The 16,855-nt window shown below is 43.6% G+C and overlaps 1 protein-coding gene across 1 annotated transcript in view; it reads left to right on the top strand.

The window, feature by feature from the left end:
• Positions 1-16,855, top strand: part of PLCB1 (phospholipase C beta 1) — a 641,577-nt gene that overhangs the window by 152,741 nt on the left and 471,981 nt on the right. The window contains exon 3 of the mRNA XM_045009836.1: positions 15,831-15,899. Coding sequence (XP_044865771.1) covers positions 15,831-15,899 — 69 coding nt within the window. The remainder of the gene's footprint in view (positions 1-15,830; positions 15,900-16,855) is intronic.

Below are 16,855 nucleotides of genomic sequence, written 5' to 3'. Positions count from 1 at the left end.
TGGAAGTAAGTGGTCATGTCTTGGAGGCGATTCCCTTCAATCCTATGGAAATTGTTTCCATACAGATGTCATCAGCATACACGTACTTCTCAATCCGCCCTTTAGGAATCTTGTATGTGTATATTGAACAAAGGGAACCAAAACGGACCCTTGTGGAAGGCTGTTGCAGAGAGATTTAAGTCAAGTGATTTTTTTTTCCTCCCCAATTTGCAGGATGAAACTGCAATTATTAAACATTTCTTGGATAAACTGTATCATTGACCTAAAAGGAATAATTTACAGCAGCTTGGCTTTCAGCCCAACGTGTCAGACAGTGACGTAGGCTGCCGTCAGATCAGTACGTTTGCTAATAATTATCTTGCCGTACCCCGCTAATGTCTAATCTCATCATGCTATAGCAATATTGAAATATAGCCATAGCTTCAGACATGTACAAGAAAACACAGATTAAAAAAAATCTTAGTCCAAACTACATGTTTTTCAGATACACTGAGAGCTTGAACCTGGGCTGATGGCTGAGCACAATAGTCTTGACCGTGTAGCATGTGCTTCACTCACCAATACGGTTCAGTTCACTGTGCCACTGATGGAAATGAGAATTGTTACTACGGTCAGAGCATGTTCCTGGGTTTCCATTCCTGGGAGCGGGAGCCAATCACAGATTGTGACAATGGCAGAGATTCCTGACCCTACCTTTTGGCATTGGGAATTGAGTTGCAGTCAGCTCCCACGGACCAGTTTCCAGTCTGCTCAGCCACTGTAAATCCAAGCAAACATATTTATTTTTTAATGTAGAGGTGAGTAACTGAAGATCTAGAGCCACAAGGGCTGGTTTTGCTTTGTTTTGGTATCAGAAGGGTACTCTCGTATGGAAATCTATTTGTATTCGTTCTCCTAATGGCATTATGCATCCTGTAAACTGCCGCCTATTTCCTCTCTATTTGAAAATGTTGTCGTTTCTATGTCTCCAGGGACATATTTTTAGAGATTGCACATCATTAAGATGGCAAACACTTTTTCTGAGTCAACGGTGGTTCTTTTTCTTCTCTGGCCTTCCAGGAAGGAAGTCACTACAGCAATCACTGGGCACTACTTTAAGAAGATAAGTGTAACACTGCACCGCATATTCTTCCTATTGATATTAGTATGATCTAATTATATCATAATTACAATGTATTTTATGCAAGATGAGGCATGTGAGGTATCATTGGAAAGGTTATAGTTTGCTGAACACGATTATCCTATTTGTATGCATGTATCATTTTTGTCAATATTCATAACGTCAATGTATCTATTTCACATGTAGCTATTCCTGAGCAATGCCCACTAGGCAAAATGCTCTCAGTCTAGATGGCTGGCTGGGAAGGGCCCATTCAGGTTAATGAGCCATTAGAAGAAACAATAGGCCTTAGGAGAAGATTAGCTCCCACCTGGCGAGCCTTCCTGTGAATGCTCCCAACAGCCCCTGGGGGATGGCTGCTGTGACTCTACAGGGACACGTGACCAGGTCACCTGGTGCTAGACCCCATCTTGGGATGTCAGTATTTGTCCACTGACTGGTGTGGGAACCAAACTTTGAAACAAAGGGTTCCTGCCATATGCAAAAGCTACATAAGGGAGAGGAGTGACATCATCTGCGTTCTTCACTGACTCCAGACCCAAGAAGACTCCTGGAAACACCTGAGGAACAAAGACTGAACTGGGGAAAGTGCTGGGCCCAGGCTGAAGGGATTTTTAGCCTGTGACTGGAACACCTGGGGATTCCAAGCTCTAAGCAAGTGCAGCTGGCCCCTTAAGAGGCTGCAGCCTGCTTGTATCATCACTTAGGGTGAGAATTTGCTACTCAGATCCAATCTATTTAGTATATTAAGCGTAGTTTGCGTTTTTTGTTTATTTGCTAGGAAATCTGCTTTGATCTGTTTGCTATCCCTTATAATCACCTAAAATCTATCTTTTGTAGTCAATACACTTATTTTTGCTCTATCTAAGCCAGTGTGTGGGAATCATAAGTTGGGGCATAAGTCTGTTGCATATTTCTCTCCACATTGAGGGAGGGAGCAAATGTTATGAGCTTACTCCATTCAGTTCCCTGTGTAGTACAAGGCGGTATAAATTTGGGTTTACACTCCAGAGGTGGTGTGTGCCTGAGGAGCTGGAAGGTACCTTAACTAGAGCCTTCCCATGCAGGGGCTGGTCAGAGAGCCTGCATGTAATTGTAGCTGAGTGTGTCCCTATCTGTATGTGTGCTGGTGAAAGTGCAGGCTGGAGAGGGCTTTGCAGCTTGTCACAGCAGTATGGTGTGAGATGGAGCCCAGGCTGGTGGGTCAGGGAGGCTCAGTGGTACCCCAGTTCCAGGTGGCACCCCGGGGGAACCCATCACAATAAGAACTACATATAAAGGGACCCTAGAGGACATCTGAGAAACACACACAACACAGTTAAGTTATATTGCAAATATTGCAGCGCCTGAAATTGCCAGGAGCTGAGAACCAACAACTCTTTGCACAGCCCTTGAAGGTTCAGCTCCACAGTTAAGTCTTGAGATGATAATACCTTGCTTCACTGCTTGCAAAGAACGCTCTCGTGCGTTCAGATGAATTACTGCCCCAGGCTAACTGCGTATGTGTGCGATGGAGGCACTAGACTATGGGCTATTTCTCTTCCAATGTCCTGACCAAAGATGTGTGCCCAAGAGGCTCACCTCTGCCCAGGACAATGACAGTGAACATAAAGCTGACCAGGCTGAATTTGCAGGCGTCCACCCCTTCAAGCTTCACCTCTTCTCTATGATGGACATTCCTCTTCTGCTACCTCAGCAGCTTGCAGTGCCTCAAAACCCTAAGCACACAGCCAAGGAAGCAAGCAGCCTGTTGGCTGACCAAAATACTCAGTGTTTTATAACAAGAAATGGGATTAGACATTCGTACAAATAGGAGAGAAAAGACAGTCTGTACGCAAGGATAATAAGGCATCAGAATGCTGTAATAATTTAGTAATGTTTTCCCATTATATAATGCTTTCAGCTCAAAGCACTGTACAAGCACTAAGGACCAAATCTTAACCTGGGTGCAGAGCCTGAGTGTTTCAGGAGAACAAGTGGGGGAATGGCTCCTACCCTATGTGGGTTGCGCAGAGGAGCGGTGTAGCCGCTCCATGGCTGCTAATGCACCCTGTGGTTCCTTGCACCAACTCTGTTCATGGAGGAATGGAGCAATAGGCAGTGGGTCAATCCTTGTGGATCCACTGCATCTGCTCCTTCCTAGCTTGTCTCCCTACCAAAAAACGCACCTGTGCATGAAGGCGAAAGGACCCTCTTTCAGTGGCAAGCAGGGGTTTGGCTCCCCTGTGAGGGGTCACAGCATTCTGCCCTCTCCCCCCCTGCAGTGCGATCCTTGGATCATGGGGGTAGGGTTTGCCCCTAATTAGCCTCACCCCATGGAGTCTATACGATATCCTCCGCTTTTACTGGTGAGCAGGTGATGCGCAGAAGAGCTAATTGGCTTGCTCAGCTTTGCACAGGAAGTCAGCATAGAGCTCAGATTAGAGCCTTGAACTCCTGTTCTCCAGCCCCATGCTGTAACCGAGAAGGGATGCTCACACATTGCAAATGTAATGAAACTTGACTGATATTTTTAAAAGCTATAGTTAGGCACTGCTCTTTGAATTCCAGCCCTTTAATGAACAACTTCAAAGGAAGTCCGAGTAGACTTTTTAATGCATGGTGGGCACTGAAATCAGTGGAGCGACACCCCTGGAATCAGGCCCTAAATGAAACAATATATTTGACACTGTAGTGCCACTCTATGACCTGTCACTACAGGGTGTTGGAGCGTGATATAGGCCTGGTCTACACTAGGGGGTGGGGTCTATGTAAGATACACAACTTCAGCTACAAGAATAGCGTAGCTGAAGTTGAAGTATCTTATTTCGACTTACCTCCCGTTCTCATGGTGCGGGATCGACGGCCGCGGCTCCCCCTGTTGACTCCGTTACCGCCGCTCGCCCTGGTGGAGTTCCGGAGTCAACGGGAGCACGTTCGGGGACCAATATATCGTGTCTAGATGAGGCGCGATATATTGATCCCTGATAAACCGATCGCTACCCGCTGATCCGGCGGGTAGTGTAGACATACCCATAGACTTCTGCCATCCCTCACTAAATAGTGTCATGCGCTGAAAGCAAATGGTGCAGAATTCTCAAGGGTGTAGGCACAAAAGAAATCCTGACATATTTCATAAAATGTATATAGGGCTTCTGGTTTGGGGGGGGATTATCAATTTCATTGGGAGGCGGGTTATTTTGGCATTTTTTGAGTTCTATATAAATGTCCCATAACCAGTTTTTTGGGGGCTCTCTCTGTATATACTGTAATGAGTCATCTCTTCGTAATGTTCCCCATTGCACTTTAATGTAGTGTTTCAAACAGCACTGCATTAAAGCACACTAGGGAACCTTTAGAGCGTGTCAGCAGGATCTACATGGACCAATTAATGCGCAGCACATTGGTGTGCTTTAGAAATCACACCCTCAGAGAGTGCATTACTGGTCCATATACATAAGCCATTAGGTACAAGAAGGCTGGATAGAATTCAATATTTGGTGGGTTTTTTTATGATTTTGACAGATAATAATGATGATTTTTAAGCATTTTTTTTCTATATTTATCAATTATGGGAGGAGGGTCAGACAATAATTAATAACCATCGATGTTGAGATTCCAAGAGTTAAAGCTCTGTAATCATTACCACACAAGTTGTCAACATCGCATATGAAACTATACAAAGTAAATAGCTTTAAATCAAACTCCAAGTTCTGACGCACAGTTTTCTTACTCTGCCTAGTTGTACATTTTTGTTTTTATTGAAGGGAATATTTTGTTGATTTGTGAGTGTGCAGCAAAATCGACGTTTACTGAACATTTGCTGAAAAAAACAACAACAACCCTAATTCTTCCAAACCTAGATTCAACTTACAATCCCTGGTGCTTTTTCTGGTGTTTATTGAATAAACACCAACAGTCATATTTTTTTTGTATTGAGCATTTTATTGATATTTATGAGTTAAAACTGAGAATCAGAAGCCTGAACATGTGTTTTTATATGGTCACATCTGCCAGTTATTGGGCCTCTGTGAGATGATTCAATGTTTGTTTGAGTTTCAAAATCTCTACAATAGTTAAAGGTTGCTATTTAAATTCTCCTAACTCCAGCTGGTTTACATTCTTCACTCCAAAATTTTTTTTTATATACAGGGCCTTTTTACTAAATGTTTTGAAAATGTCCAGTTTGTCAACAAAAAAATGAAAATTCGAGACGTTTTTTAGTAAAAAAATAAAATAGAAAATGTCCATGAAAACTTTTGAAAATGAATGTTCCTTTCTTTCAAAAACTTTTACAGAAAATACTTACTGTTTTCCAACCAGCCTATTTAAGAAATGGGACCATTTTCTGTTCTCTGCTAAGACTTACTTAGTTTGAGTTGGGCACTTAAAAAAAATCTTTGTCTCACGGTATGTCTGCACTACCTGCCGGATCGGCGGGCAGCGATCGATCCAGCGGGGATCGATTTATAAATAAATCGCCCCCCAAGTGATCTCCCATTGACTCCTGTACTCCTCCACCGCGAGAGGCTCAGGCAGAGTTGATGGGGGAGTGGCAGCAGTTGACTTACCGCAGTGAAGACACCACAGTAAGTCGATCTAAGTTTTCAGCTACATTATTCACATGGCTGAAGTTGCGTAACTTAGATCGATTTCCCCGTCCCCCCAATGTAGATCGGGGTCAGAAAGATTGTGGTAGTTTTCATGAGTCGTAAAAAGGGGCATTATCTGATTGCAAAATACTTTCCTCTTTCTATGGGAAGTTGTTGTCTGTATACAGCTTGTTTAATGCGCTTCACTTTTTGGGCCAGATTGACTTGTGCAAGGAGCCCACTTCCCGCTTACATCTTGTGCAGCGACCGGGCTCAGTTAGCTGGAGTGAAGACTAAGCAACTAAACAACGTTGCTTGCAGCATATCCGGCCCCCATTGGGGTGTAAATGGTCATCACTCAATTGAAGTATTCAGAGCTATGACACTTTACACCAGCTGAGGATCACTGACGTTGTCGGACGCCTACGTCTGGTCCTTTTCAGTTGCGCTTGTCACAAGGTGACATTGGGCGCTTTAAGATGGAAGAGGGGCTCCCAGTTGGGCTTAGGAGTGGGCCCTGAGTCTGAGAGCGAAGGAGACTGTATGAATCAGAGACTTGGAGAGTCAGACGCAGACAGGGTGGGTGAGAGCTCCCTGAGACCCAGAGAGAGAGGGACAGGAAGCAGCAAGAAAATACTGGCAGGAGTTGCTTGGGTGAGAGCATTAGAGAGAGCGGAGTCCAGGGGCAGAACAGGAGCTGAAGAAAGCCGCTGGAGAGGATTTGGGAAACCTGCCGAACTGCAGGAAGGTTTGTGCATAGTCCTTTGCTTGTCAAGTTGAGTGGAAATAGAGAGCAGTTACTCCAGATTCATATCGTTGTTACTGATAAAAGAATCTAGTTCAGTATGTTCAGGCTGGGCCAGGGTATATTGATAAAACGTTTGACACAGTAACTGTGCTATGCAGAATTTCCATTTAACAGAAAATTCTCTGATTTCAAAATTTGGTTTCATTCAGAATCAGAACAAAAGGTCAAAATTAGAAATTTCCTGCAAAACAAAATTTTCAAAAATAAAAAAAATTGCTTCAGGTCAGTCAAAACATTTTGTTTTGATAAAATAAAAATATTTCATTTTAATTTTGACTCTATTTCATTTTTTAACAATTTAAAAGAAATGGAAACAGGTCATTTTGATGCACAAAATCAAAACATCACAAAAATGTCAAAATAGAACACACTGACATCACAACCCTTTGTTGTGATTTTTTTTTTCTTGAACAAAATGTTGTCAGCCAACATATTCCTGTGGAAAGTTTCAATTTCAAGGAATTGACATGCCTGATTCAAAAATTTTCATCCAGCTGTAATGACCAGGAAACAACATGATTTCATTATCATGTAATTAATGCAGATTACAGTGGGGTTTACTCAACCAAATCCCCTGCTTAAGCAAGTTGGCATAGCTCCACTTACGACAAATCTGCCCAGAGTTGTGCTAGGCACTTCACAGAAGTAGTCTGACGTGATGCAAGGAGGAAGGATGAATGGAGTTTATAGCAGTAAGATCACATGGTTTCTCAACAGGCTAGCACTCAACATGGTGGACTAGAATTGTGGCTTTTTTGGGGGAGTGGGGTGCGGTTATTTATAAAATAAACACATACCTAAGCGGATTCATTCCATGCAGACATCAAAACAGACATCTACATTTACTATGTAATCTTGAGATAGGGGCTAAAGTATCATGCAGAATTTCACAAACTAAACTATGAGCCATTGATCTTATTGGGGAACTCTGTTCACAAAGAGACGGCACACTCCTTATGTCTACGTATGTATACTGTTTACATGTAAATCCACACTATGAGAAACATAGGACTGGGCCTTAATATATAATTTATGAACATGCATCAGTATGTAACCAAATGTGTAACTGCCCATCAACATGAGTAAAGGTTAGACAATCTGACCCATAATCATTAAATGCTGTTACATGATCATAATGTGTATATACATGCATGTAAAGTTCCTCATATTGGTAAATAGGGTGTATTTGGTGTATAAAGAAATATCTGTACAGTGCCATCCACTTTTAAGCCAAACTCCCCAAGGAGATTGTCAAGGCTGATTCCCCACTCTGGCACTTCAAGTGCAGAAGTCGGGGGCCCACAAGGATTCTAAAAATTAATATTGGCCACTCCAGGTTGCTATTAAACTCTCAAGTTTACAGCTTTTCTCTGACCTTGGATGGGTAGATGCTGCCACCACCCAAGTGCAAAAACCCCTTTGAGAACCCAGGAAGGCGCACTTGGGAATTAATTCCTGTGGGGTACCCTCAAGCCCTTTCACCACCACCCCCGGCCCCTGGGGAAGAGCTGAGAAAGAAAACAGAGGAAATCAACTGCTGCCACCAGCTAATTAAACAATATGTGCACAAACCTCTTAGGGCACAAAAATCCAATCCTGTTCTTTAAAAAGGTAAATTTTATTTAAAACAAAAAGAAAGAAAATACATTTGGAACTTAGGCTTTTTGTTAGGTTTTAAACAAAACAATTACAAGGATTAAGCATCAAGATAGTTTCTTCAGGTCCAGCTTAAAGGTTACATGCAAAACAAAAGCACCTGGGGTTAGCACAGAGGAGTCCACAAGCCATAAAGAAATAAAAAAGATAAACCTAATTGCATCTTCCTAGACATTTCCTGATCTACTTACATATCTGGGGTTTCAGATGAGTAGTTTCTAGTTATCATTTGATGATTTTCGTACCTGCCCCAAAGCTTTTTACAGCATAGTTCCAGCTCTGTCTCTGCTCTCCGGGAAAACAACACAGACAGACCAAGGGGAAGTTTTTTTCCCCAATTCTAAAAAGTTCTAGCCTTCCCATTGGCCCTTTTGGTCAGGTGCCCACTCCCTTCCTTTTACCGATGCAGGAAGACGTTTTAACCCTTTACATGTAAAGCAAGCAGAGAACAGCCACCAAGAGGGATTTATAGCTAACTGGCTGGCTTGGTGTCCCTAAAAGGGAACTCCCCCCCACCTTTCATTTATCACCGAGATCAATGAGGAATTTTGCCTTGTTAACTAGTGTTATGTTAATATGAAGTACCTAGCACAATGGGTGATGTGCTTTGCTCAGTTTTGGGAGGTGGAAATTAACTAATAAAAGTAAGAGTGAACCAGATCCCGGGCAGATATAAATTGGTGTTGCTCTACTGCAGGGATCGGCAACCTTTGGCCCGCGGCCCGCCAGGGAAAGCTGCTGGCAGGCCTGGATGGTTTGTTTACCTGCAGCATCTGCAGGTTTGGCCAATCGCAGCTCCCACTAGCTGTGGTTTGTCGTTCCAGGCCAATGGGGGCTGCGGGAAGCAGCATGGGCCAAGGGGTGGGCCGCCACTTCCCAAAGCCCCCATTGGCCTGGAACGGCAAACCATGACCACTGGGAGCTGCGATCGGCCGAACCTGTGGATGCTGCAGGTAAACAAACCATCCAGGCCTGCCAGAAGCTTTCCCTGGCGGGCCGCGGGCCAAAGGTTGCTGATCCCTGCTCTACTGAATTCAGATGAAACTGCTTGTGTGAGTAAATGCTCCTCAACACAGGAAGGGTTGCACAATGTGCTGTTTCTGTGAGAACGGGCTCACCCAGAAAAGTGAGGATGCACAATCTAGCCCTATAAGGATGGGTCTCTGTCTCAGTGGATAGTTGAAAACAAACGTAGCAGGATTAATATTCATTTCTTAGCGTTTTTGTGGTAGGTGAATTAAGAGACATTATTCTCTTGCGAGATTAATAGCTCACAGTAAGAGTGGTTACAGGTCTCTACTCAGTGCAAGGCTGGACTTACAGTGTTTTTGCTTCTCAGTTGCCATGGACTTCCATGGCTCATCTAGCACACAGTATGGTTCCAATCCTGTGCCCATTGATTTCCGGAGCAGCAGGCTTTAGACTGTCAATTTCGCAGCACTTGAACTGCAGCATTTTTCTGCCAAGTAGTAAAGAATGGAAGCATATTTTGGCTTCACAAAAAACCTGTCCAAAATATATACTAAAATATTAGGAAATTGCCCTCTCCCTCTTTAATGTGTCATTTGGAAGATGAAAGCAATTACTAAAGGTCACAAAGTTCCCAAGGATTTGATATTCTTGGACCTAGGAACTTCTAAGAAATGTTACATTATGAATTCTGACTTATTCAGACCCTCCTGATTGCAGGCTACGGTGACATTTATGTGGGTGTCCTTACCTCATTCTCTTGCCTTTAGATGGCAAATTACAATGGCATAAGGGCTTTTTTCCACAATTCAGGAGGCAGATGTAAAATTAAATTGCATAAATGTACCGTGCAGTGTTGTTGTAACCGTGTTGGGCCCAGGACATTAGAGAGACAAGGTGGGGGAGGTAATATCTTTATTGGACCAACTTCTGTTTCTTGTCTCGCTCACCAACAGAAGTTGGTCCAATAAAAGATATTGCCTCACCCACCTTGTCTTTATAAATGTACCGTTCAGTTCTAATATCTGTTAATAAACAAGGACTATAGGGCATATGTTCCCATGGCTTGCGTAGCTGCTTCCTACAAAACCTGTCTCAAAAGTCTGTGCACTAGCCAAAAAAACCTCCTATGTGCTAGGTTGCCAGACCCAAAATATGGTAACGTGTATAAGGTCACAGCAAGGATTCACAGATCCCACTCTTTAAAAGTTGGGATCTAATTACATCCCCTCTTCAGATGGCCTAGGTTTTGTAAACCTCTCAGAGTGTGCCTAGAACTCCACTTCCCTGTTCTTACAACCCTCTTCTTAGAGGGAGCCCAGACTTCATCGTTTTGTGAGGTGTTGGTTTGGTTGGCTCTTTGTTGTTCGTGTTTATTTTTGATGTGTATTATTTGAGTTGAAAGGCTCTTGTTATATGTTTGTATTAGGGGAGGTCTGGCCATTTATTCTCTTTTTAAAATAAAATACTTGGCCAATCCTACAATAACAAGCTTCTGACAATTGCCTGGTGTGTAGTTTTCCATCTTCTTTTGTAATCCCCTTTTCTTCTACTTCTTTCATTCTCTCATGTTCTCACTGTTATAACCGTTTATTTCTAGCAGTTGTCAGTCCTTTCAGTTTTCTAAATCCTTCTTCTTTGATTGTGTAAGCGGAATGTCTTTCCTCATGTCTATAGGTTCCTTAAAGCCACATTGCCACAATGTTGCCATCCCTCAGGATTTTACCTTGTGATATTTGGTGTTTTTTGGAAAGCCCCAGTATTGGGAGACCTGTGATTACACAAGCGTCTTGGCTTTCATTTAAAAAAAAAATGTTTCTTGCCCTCATAACTGCAGGGAAAAACTGAAAACCACGAACCCTAAAGGCTCAAAAACCAGAATACAAATAGAGCACAAAATGTTTCCATCTTCTGAAAGTCTTTTGATTTTTAAGCCCTTCTCATTACTTTTCAGGTCTTGGGGTTGGTAGTGGTGCATTGTGGATACCCGAACTCATGTTGAATATTGCCTGACCCCACAAGCAGTCTCACTGAAGTTAGTGGGACTTCTTGTGGGGTGAAGGTACTACTCAGTGAGACAAAGGGGATCACCATGTGATCCTTAACATTTAGGGCCAGATACTCAGCTAGTGTCCATGGATCTATGCTGACTGACACTAGTTGAGAATAAAACCCTTAATTTCGAATAGTCATAATCTGCACACTTCATTGTGTGTAGTATTTTTTTCTACCCCGTTCAGTTCTGTTGATAGAGCAGAACTTCAAAGAAAGAGAGAGACTATCTTAGTTTCCATTTCACTCTCTAATCCCTGGTTCTCTTTTCAGTTTCTCGCTTACCATATCACCCTTTTGTTAAATGTCCTCTCTTCTGCATCTTTCTTTAATTACATCTAAAGGCTAGAGCTCCTCTTCCCATTCTAAACCGTATTCCCATTATCAGTCTGATAAACATTAATGTGACTCTTCCATATTTCATTAGTTTTGTTCTTGCCCATATTTGAGTGTCTCTCAGACATTAAGTCAACAGAGAGACTCCACATTGCGTCCTTATTTTGCCATGTTCAAAGTCAAGCTTGCTACCAGCCCTGAACAGGCAGCTATTTAACAGAGCGCTGCAATTAGCTTCGTTTGTTTCAGATGTTTCTCTTCCTGTCTCCTCTGTTGAGTCTGCCTTTAGTTTTGATACATCCCAAATGGGGCTTCCATAGAACAGGCGTTAGAGTGGTTCCTAAGAACAGCTTGAAAAAATAAATAACTTGTATTTTTATCTTTCTTACATCAGAACTAGGGGGAAAAAAACTTCTTTAATTAACAAAGACTAGTCTGGCTGTCTGCACTAAAAACATGATGCATTTTGAAATGTATTTACAGTGGTATGCAAATATGGCATGAAATAAATCACCGAAGAAATAAAAACCTATGTGAGGTGTTCTTGCACTGATCTGACATCTCCGGGGTCTGGAAGAAAATTCTGCTCAAGGATGGACAAAATGTGAAGAGAATGTAGAAATGTTACAGTAAGACCTAGGGTCAGATCCTCAACTGGTGTAAATCAGCATGGCTTTGTTGAAGTCAGCGAAGCTGTGCTGACTTACACCAGTTGAAGATCTGGCCCCATCCCAGCCTGGGGACCTGTCATGCTGGGTTCTGGAGAATGAAACACAATGCACACTGCAGTCTCTGTGCACTGTGGATGATGCTCATGCTTTGGTAGAGGGCCCATTGCTAGATCCTACATGACAAGAAGGTGTCATTCAAGTGAGCTTCTGCATCACCTTTGCACTGGGAGCGGGTGAGTCCCACAGCCACTTCAAAACCCACGTGGATGATTTAGAAGAGGAGCTGCTCCACCTAGACCTAAGTAGATCCAGTAACTAGGAACCTTCACGTGAGGGGCCCCAAGGAGCAGCATCCACTCTTCAGGCCTGTCAGCTGGGGTATTAGCCATGACAGCATTGTGCGCTGATGCAGAGGGGCTGTGCTTCACTGCTGTGGCCTGCCCTGGTGTTTGCGGGATGGTTCTGTTATCTTCAGTCCCCATTTCATTTCCATGTCCTAAGTCTCTTCATGCTTGGTGGGGGTTGGAATTGAACACATAAGCCCCTGCAATGCCCAAAGGCCTTTCTGCTCCCAACATGGATCTGATCCAATCAATATTCACCTCAATTGTGATGGTGTGTCAGATGGAGCAAGGGACGGGAGAGCGTGGGAGCAGTGTGGGTCTGTCTGGGAGTGGATCTTCAGTCTGGAACTGAAGTGGTGCATAGTGGCAGTTTTGTTAAGAATGAGATACTCCTGAACACTGATTTGGTACTCTCTTTTGACTGGATCAGGATCTGGCCTACAAAAAATGAAAAAGAAACCAATTGACAGCTACTATAGTATAGGTCACAGAGGAAAACTGTATTTTCACTTGGGAATTTGGTTTTGCTTTTCAGGGTATAGTGGCATTATACTGTACATAGATTTCAAATTCTCTGAGCATCGACACAGTAATTATTTAAGATAAAAATTCTATTAAACTAGTGTTGCTCTGTGGATACTGTGGTCTAACTCTTGCTTTAGCATTGTTTATACCTGTAAATGAACAGATGTATGCTAATATGGACTATTAGTCCTCATCAAAGTGTAAATGAGACAGACAATAGTAAGAGGGACTTTAATATCTTTAAGCAATGTCCAGTCAAATCAGAGTTATTTGCCTGAATCTCACAGGATAGTTTGTGGTGTTTCTTGGGAAATATGTGTTGAGTGCTTGCAAAGAGCATACAAGTGGAGATAAATGTCTCGTCAAGCACTGTTGATCTTTCTTCAGTAGCTATGTCCATATGTGATGGCCTTCGCTTGTGGGGAGCATTGCCTAGTGGTCAGGCTTAGGGCCTTCAAATTGCAGAGGGGAGGTTGGTAGGGAAGCTCAGGCCTTCCCATTCCACCAGACTCCAGCCCAGAGACCTGTGAGGACTATCAAACTTCTGGTAGCCTGGGTTGCCCTCCCTGGGCCACTTCCTACCATCCCATGGTTGCCCAAAGCTTGCTGTTTTTGATGAGATGTGCAGGTGGTGAGCTCACCGCTTGGCACCTCCTTGTGGCCATGAATGGCATGGTAGCTCCCTCTGTCTCCGGGCAGCAGCTGTCTCTTCCTGTGGCTTGGTCCTCAGCCAGATCAGTTCCAACTAGGGTGACCAGACAGCAAGTCTGAAAAATCGGGACAGGGGGTGAGGGGTAATAGGAGCCTATATAAGAAAAAGACCCAAAAATCGGGACAGTCCCTATAAAATTAGGACATCTGGTCACCCTAGTTCCAACTCTCTCCCCTGCTGGGATAGTTCGTAAAGAAAGCAAGAGGAATTAACGCAAATAAACTGAGTCCGTATGTGGGAGGGAATGCCTCCCTCTGAGGGCATCCCTGAAGCAGGTCCTCCCTTCCCTCAGGGAGGGACCTTTGGAGGGAGAGATTCTGCCTTCCCTCAGCTCTTCTCTCAGGAGCTGCGAGGTGCATGTCTGCTCTCTTTCCTGCTCTGTCCCCAAGGGAGCTGCTCTGCATCCTTTAACGTCTCCTCCAGTCTGTGCATGACTTGCAGGTGTGGCGGGGCATGGCTGGCTGAGCCCAGAGCAGCCCCTTAACCTCTTGTTGCCTAGTGTGGGGTTCGTATACATTAAGGTATTACATCCCCAAAACCCCATGATGTGCAGTTACACCTACCTAGGAGCAGGTAGGGAAGAGGATATTGATTCTGAGTCACAATCTGCTGCTTGGTTTCCCCTGCTCCAAGAAGGTGGGAGTCCTTTGTGCCAACCCTACACCATCATCACGCCACTCCCTGTTTTTCATTACTTGTCCCCCATATTCATTTCGTTCCTGGGTCCAGTAGTCCCTCCCGCTAGGCTTGTGGAGGGGGCCTTTAGAAGTGGGTGGGCTTGCACCCGCCCACCTCCTGGGTTTTCCAATAAGGCCAACCCTAGACTTGGTGGTGGGTACACACTGCAGCACAATGGTGTAGCAGCAATGCCCTGCTCATTGGGAGGCGGGAGAGATAGCCAAGGTTCCATTCATTCTCCACACCTTCTCCACCCACCCATGCAGGATGGAGGAGTACTGGCCCTGCGGTGTGTGCATCTCATGCTGCACTGCTACCCATGGTATGGATATGGGTATGGGTAGTCAGTGCAGAGAAAAGTGGGGGATACCTTACACTTCTGCATGGGTGTGCAGGACTGGACACAATGCGGCCCTAGGGGAGTTAAAGTTTGGCTAGTATTAAGGTGGATAGAGCACCGGACTGGGACTCAGGAGACCTAATTTCTATTTCTGGCTCAACCACTGGCCTGCTTGATGAACTTGGACAAATCATGTCACTCCTGTGTGCCTCCGTTTTTCCATCTGTAAAATGGAGATACTGAACTCCTCTCTGTAGAGTGCTTTGAGATCTGATAAAAGCTAGGTGGTATTATTAAATCTGTGTTTAAAAAGTAAAATTAAACCCTTGGAAAATACAACACAATATTGTCTGTAATTGTTTCCCTATGTAGGAGAGGTCATGTAGCACGTCGTTTTTGTTCTCTTAAGTGCAATATGTAGAAGTCATCTGTAGTGTGAGATGGTGGTCAAAAGTGCATGGTTTTTACTGAGTAGTAAGGAAAATAGTCACCATAAAATTGATGGTGCATGAGTGCAAAGCATCCTTCTTATTCACACACACTTTTCAAAATGTCCTATCCACAATCATGTAGATTTTTCCACTGTGAAGTTAGGATGTTCTGTTTGACGAAGTTCTCTTTTGCAGACAGTAGCCAGGAGCTAATTATTGCGAGACAAGGGATACATAAAAAACAATACACAGAGGTTTTGTTGAAAAATGTGAATCATAGTAGAGTGCTTGGCAACACAAGAAATAAGCTAAATAATTTTGGTTTGAAATGAGCCCCTGGAAAATCAATATATCAAACTGGTGGTGAAGATGGGGTCGGGGGGAAAAAGGCCAAAGCAGATTTGCAAGGAAACAATGGGGCTATATGACAACGGTTCCAATACTGCAACGAGGAATTGTTACTCCCGATCGGTATGCGATGTGCAGGACAGAACCTGCACAGAGCTCACTGAAGGCTGAGGTCTAACAGTAGCATTACTAGGGAACAAAAGCGCAGTTAGCGAAGTGTGCATTTTCAATGAATGGGTAACAATGTGTATTTCAACTTTTCCTTATAGGAGGCAGAGCTGCTCGATCTCAGCTTCGTCAGAGATGCCAGATGTGGGAAACACGCCAGAGCTCCCAAGGTAGGAACGGCTGTTGTGTACGTACCAGATGTTGCATTGATAACTTAGATAAGGTGGCTTGGAAATTATATGCAGCAATTTGAAAAGTTGCCCAACGCCGTAAATATCATTTTTGCTTTTTTCTTCATTTACACAGTCTGTGCGAAGATGCGTTGAAATGGTTGGGCCATTGAGTGTTGAGCCTCTGTGTACAATTCCGATGAATGTTTTATTTGCAGTGAATAAACAAAAAAATGGAAACTCATGCATTATTTCTAAAGATCCAGTCAAAATGATGGAAGCTCTTAACTTCCCTATTGATTGAGTGTTTAGTTTAAGTTCTCCCTTGCATTTAGTACTGGATGTTTGTCTGCCTGTTGAAGCCAATTAGTCTTTTTCATGTCACTTCCATGGTCATTGAATCAGTCCCTATGGATCCAGTTAGGTTTTTTTTTTTTTGTATCTTCCTGTTGAATGTTGCTGGCAGAAATATGTTTTCTGTAGCGTTGGTTTTGGACAGATATTTTCCACTCAGATGTGAATTCCCTAGCGCACAGTTCTGGTAACTGGACTGTACCTTAGGGAAATCCACAGAGGTTGTAGAAGAAAAGAATATCTCTCCAGGGCTCTGGAAATGAATCGCTGCTGCTTCACAGCTGCTGCCGAAGCCTCAGGGTTGCAGCAGCCTCTGGAGTTGCAATTCCTACCCTGGCCTCAGGGGAGGAAGTGAGATAATTGATTTGCAGTTGATCCTCTCCTTCCACAGTCTTTTCTGCCCCTTCTGTTCTCCACTCAGCTGTGTTGCAGGACGCTTTCCCATGAACTGCTCAGGTTTTGTCAGAATATGTTTTAGCATCATGCGTGGCAGGTTTTCTGTATCTGAACCTATCTGATGGTTATCTTCAAATGTATTTAAATCTGGTTTTCAAAGCTTTCCATATGGTGCCAGCAGCAGTTGAAATGCTCAATTGTAATTG

Source organism: Mauremys mutica, chromosome 3 (genome assembly GCF_020497125.1).
Source record: "Mauremys mutica isolate MM-2020 ecotype Southern chromosome 3, ASM2049712v1, whole genome shotgun sequence".
NCBI classification, from domain to species: Eukaryota; Metazoa; Chordata; order Testudines; family Geoemydidae; genus Mauremys; species Mauremys mutica.
The sequence above is the reverse complement of the archived record's forward strand: the minus strand, read 5'-3'. Positions and strand labels throughout refer to the sequence as shown.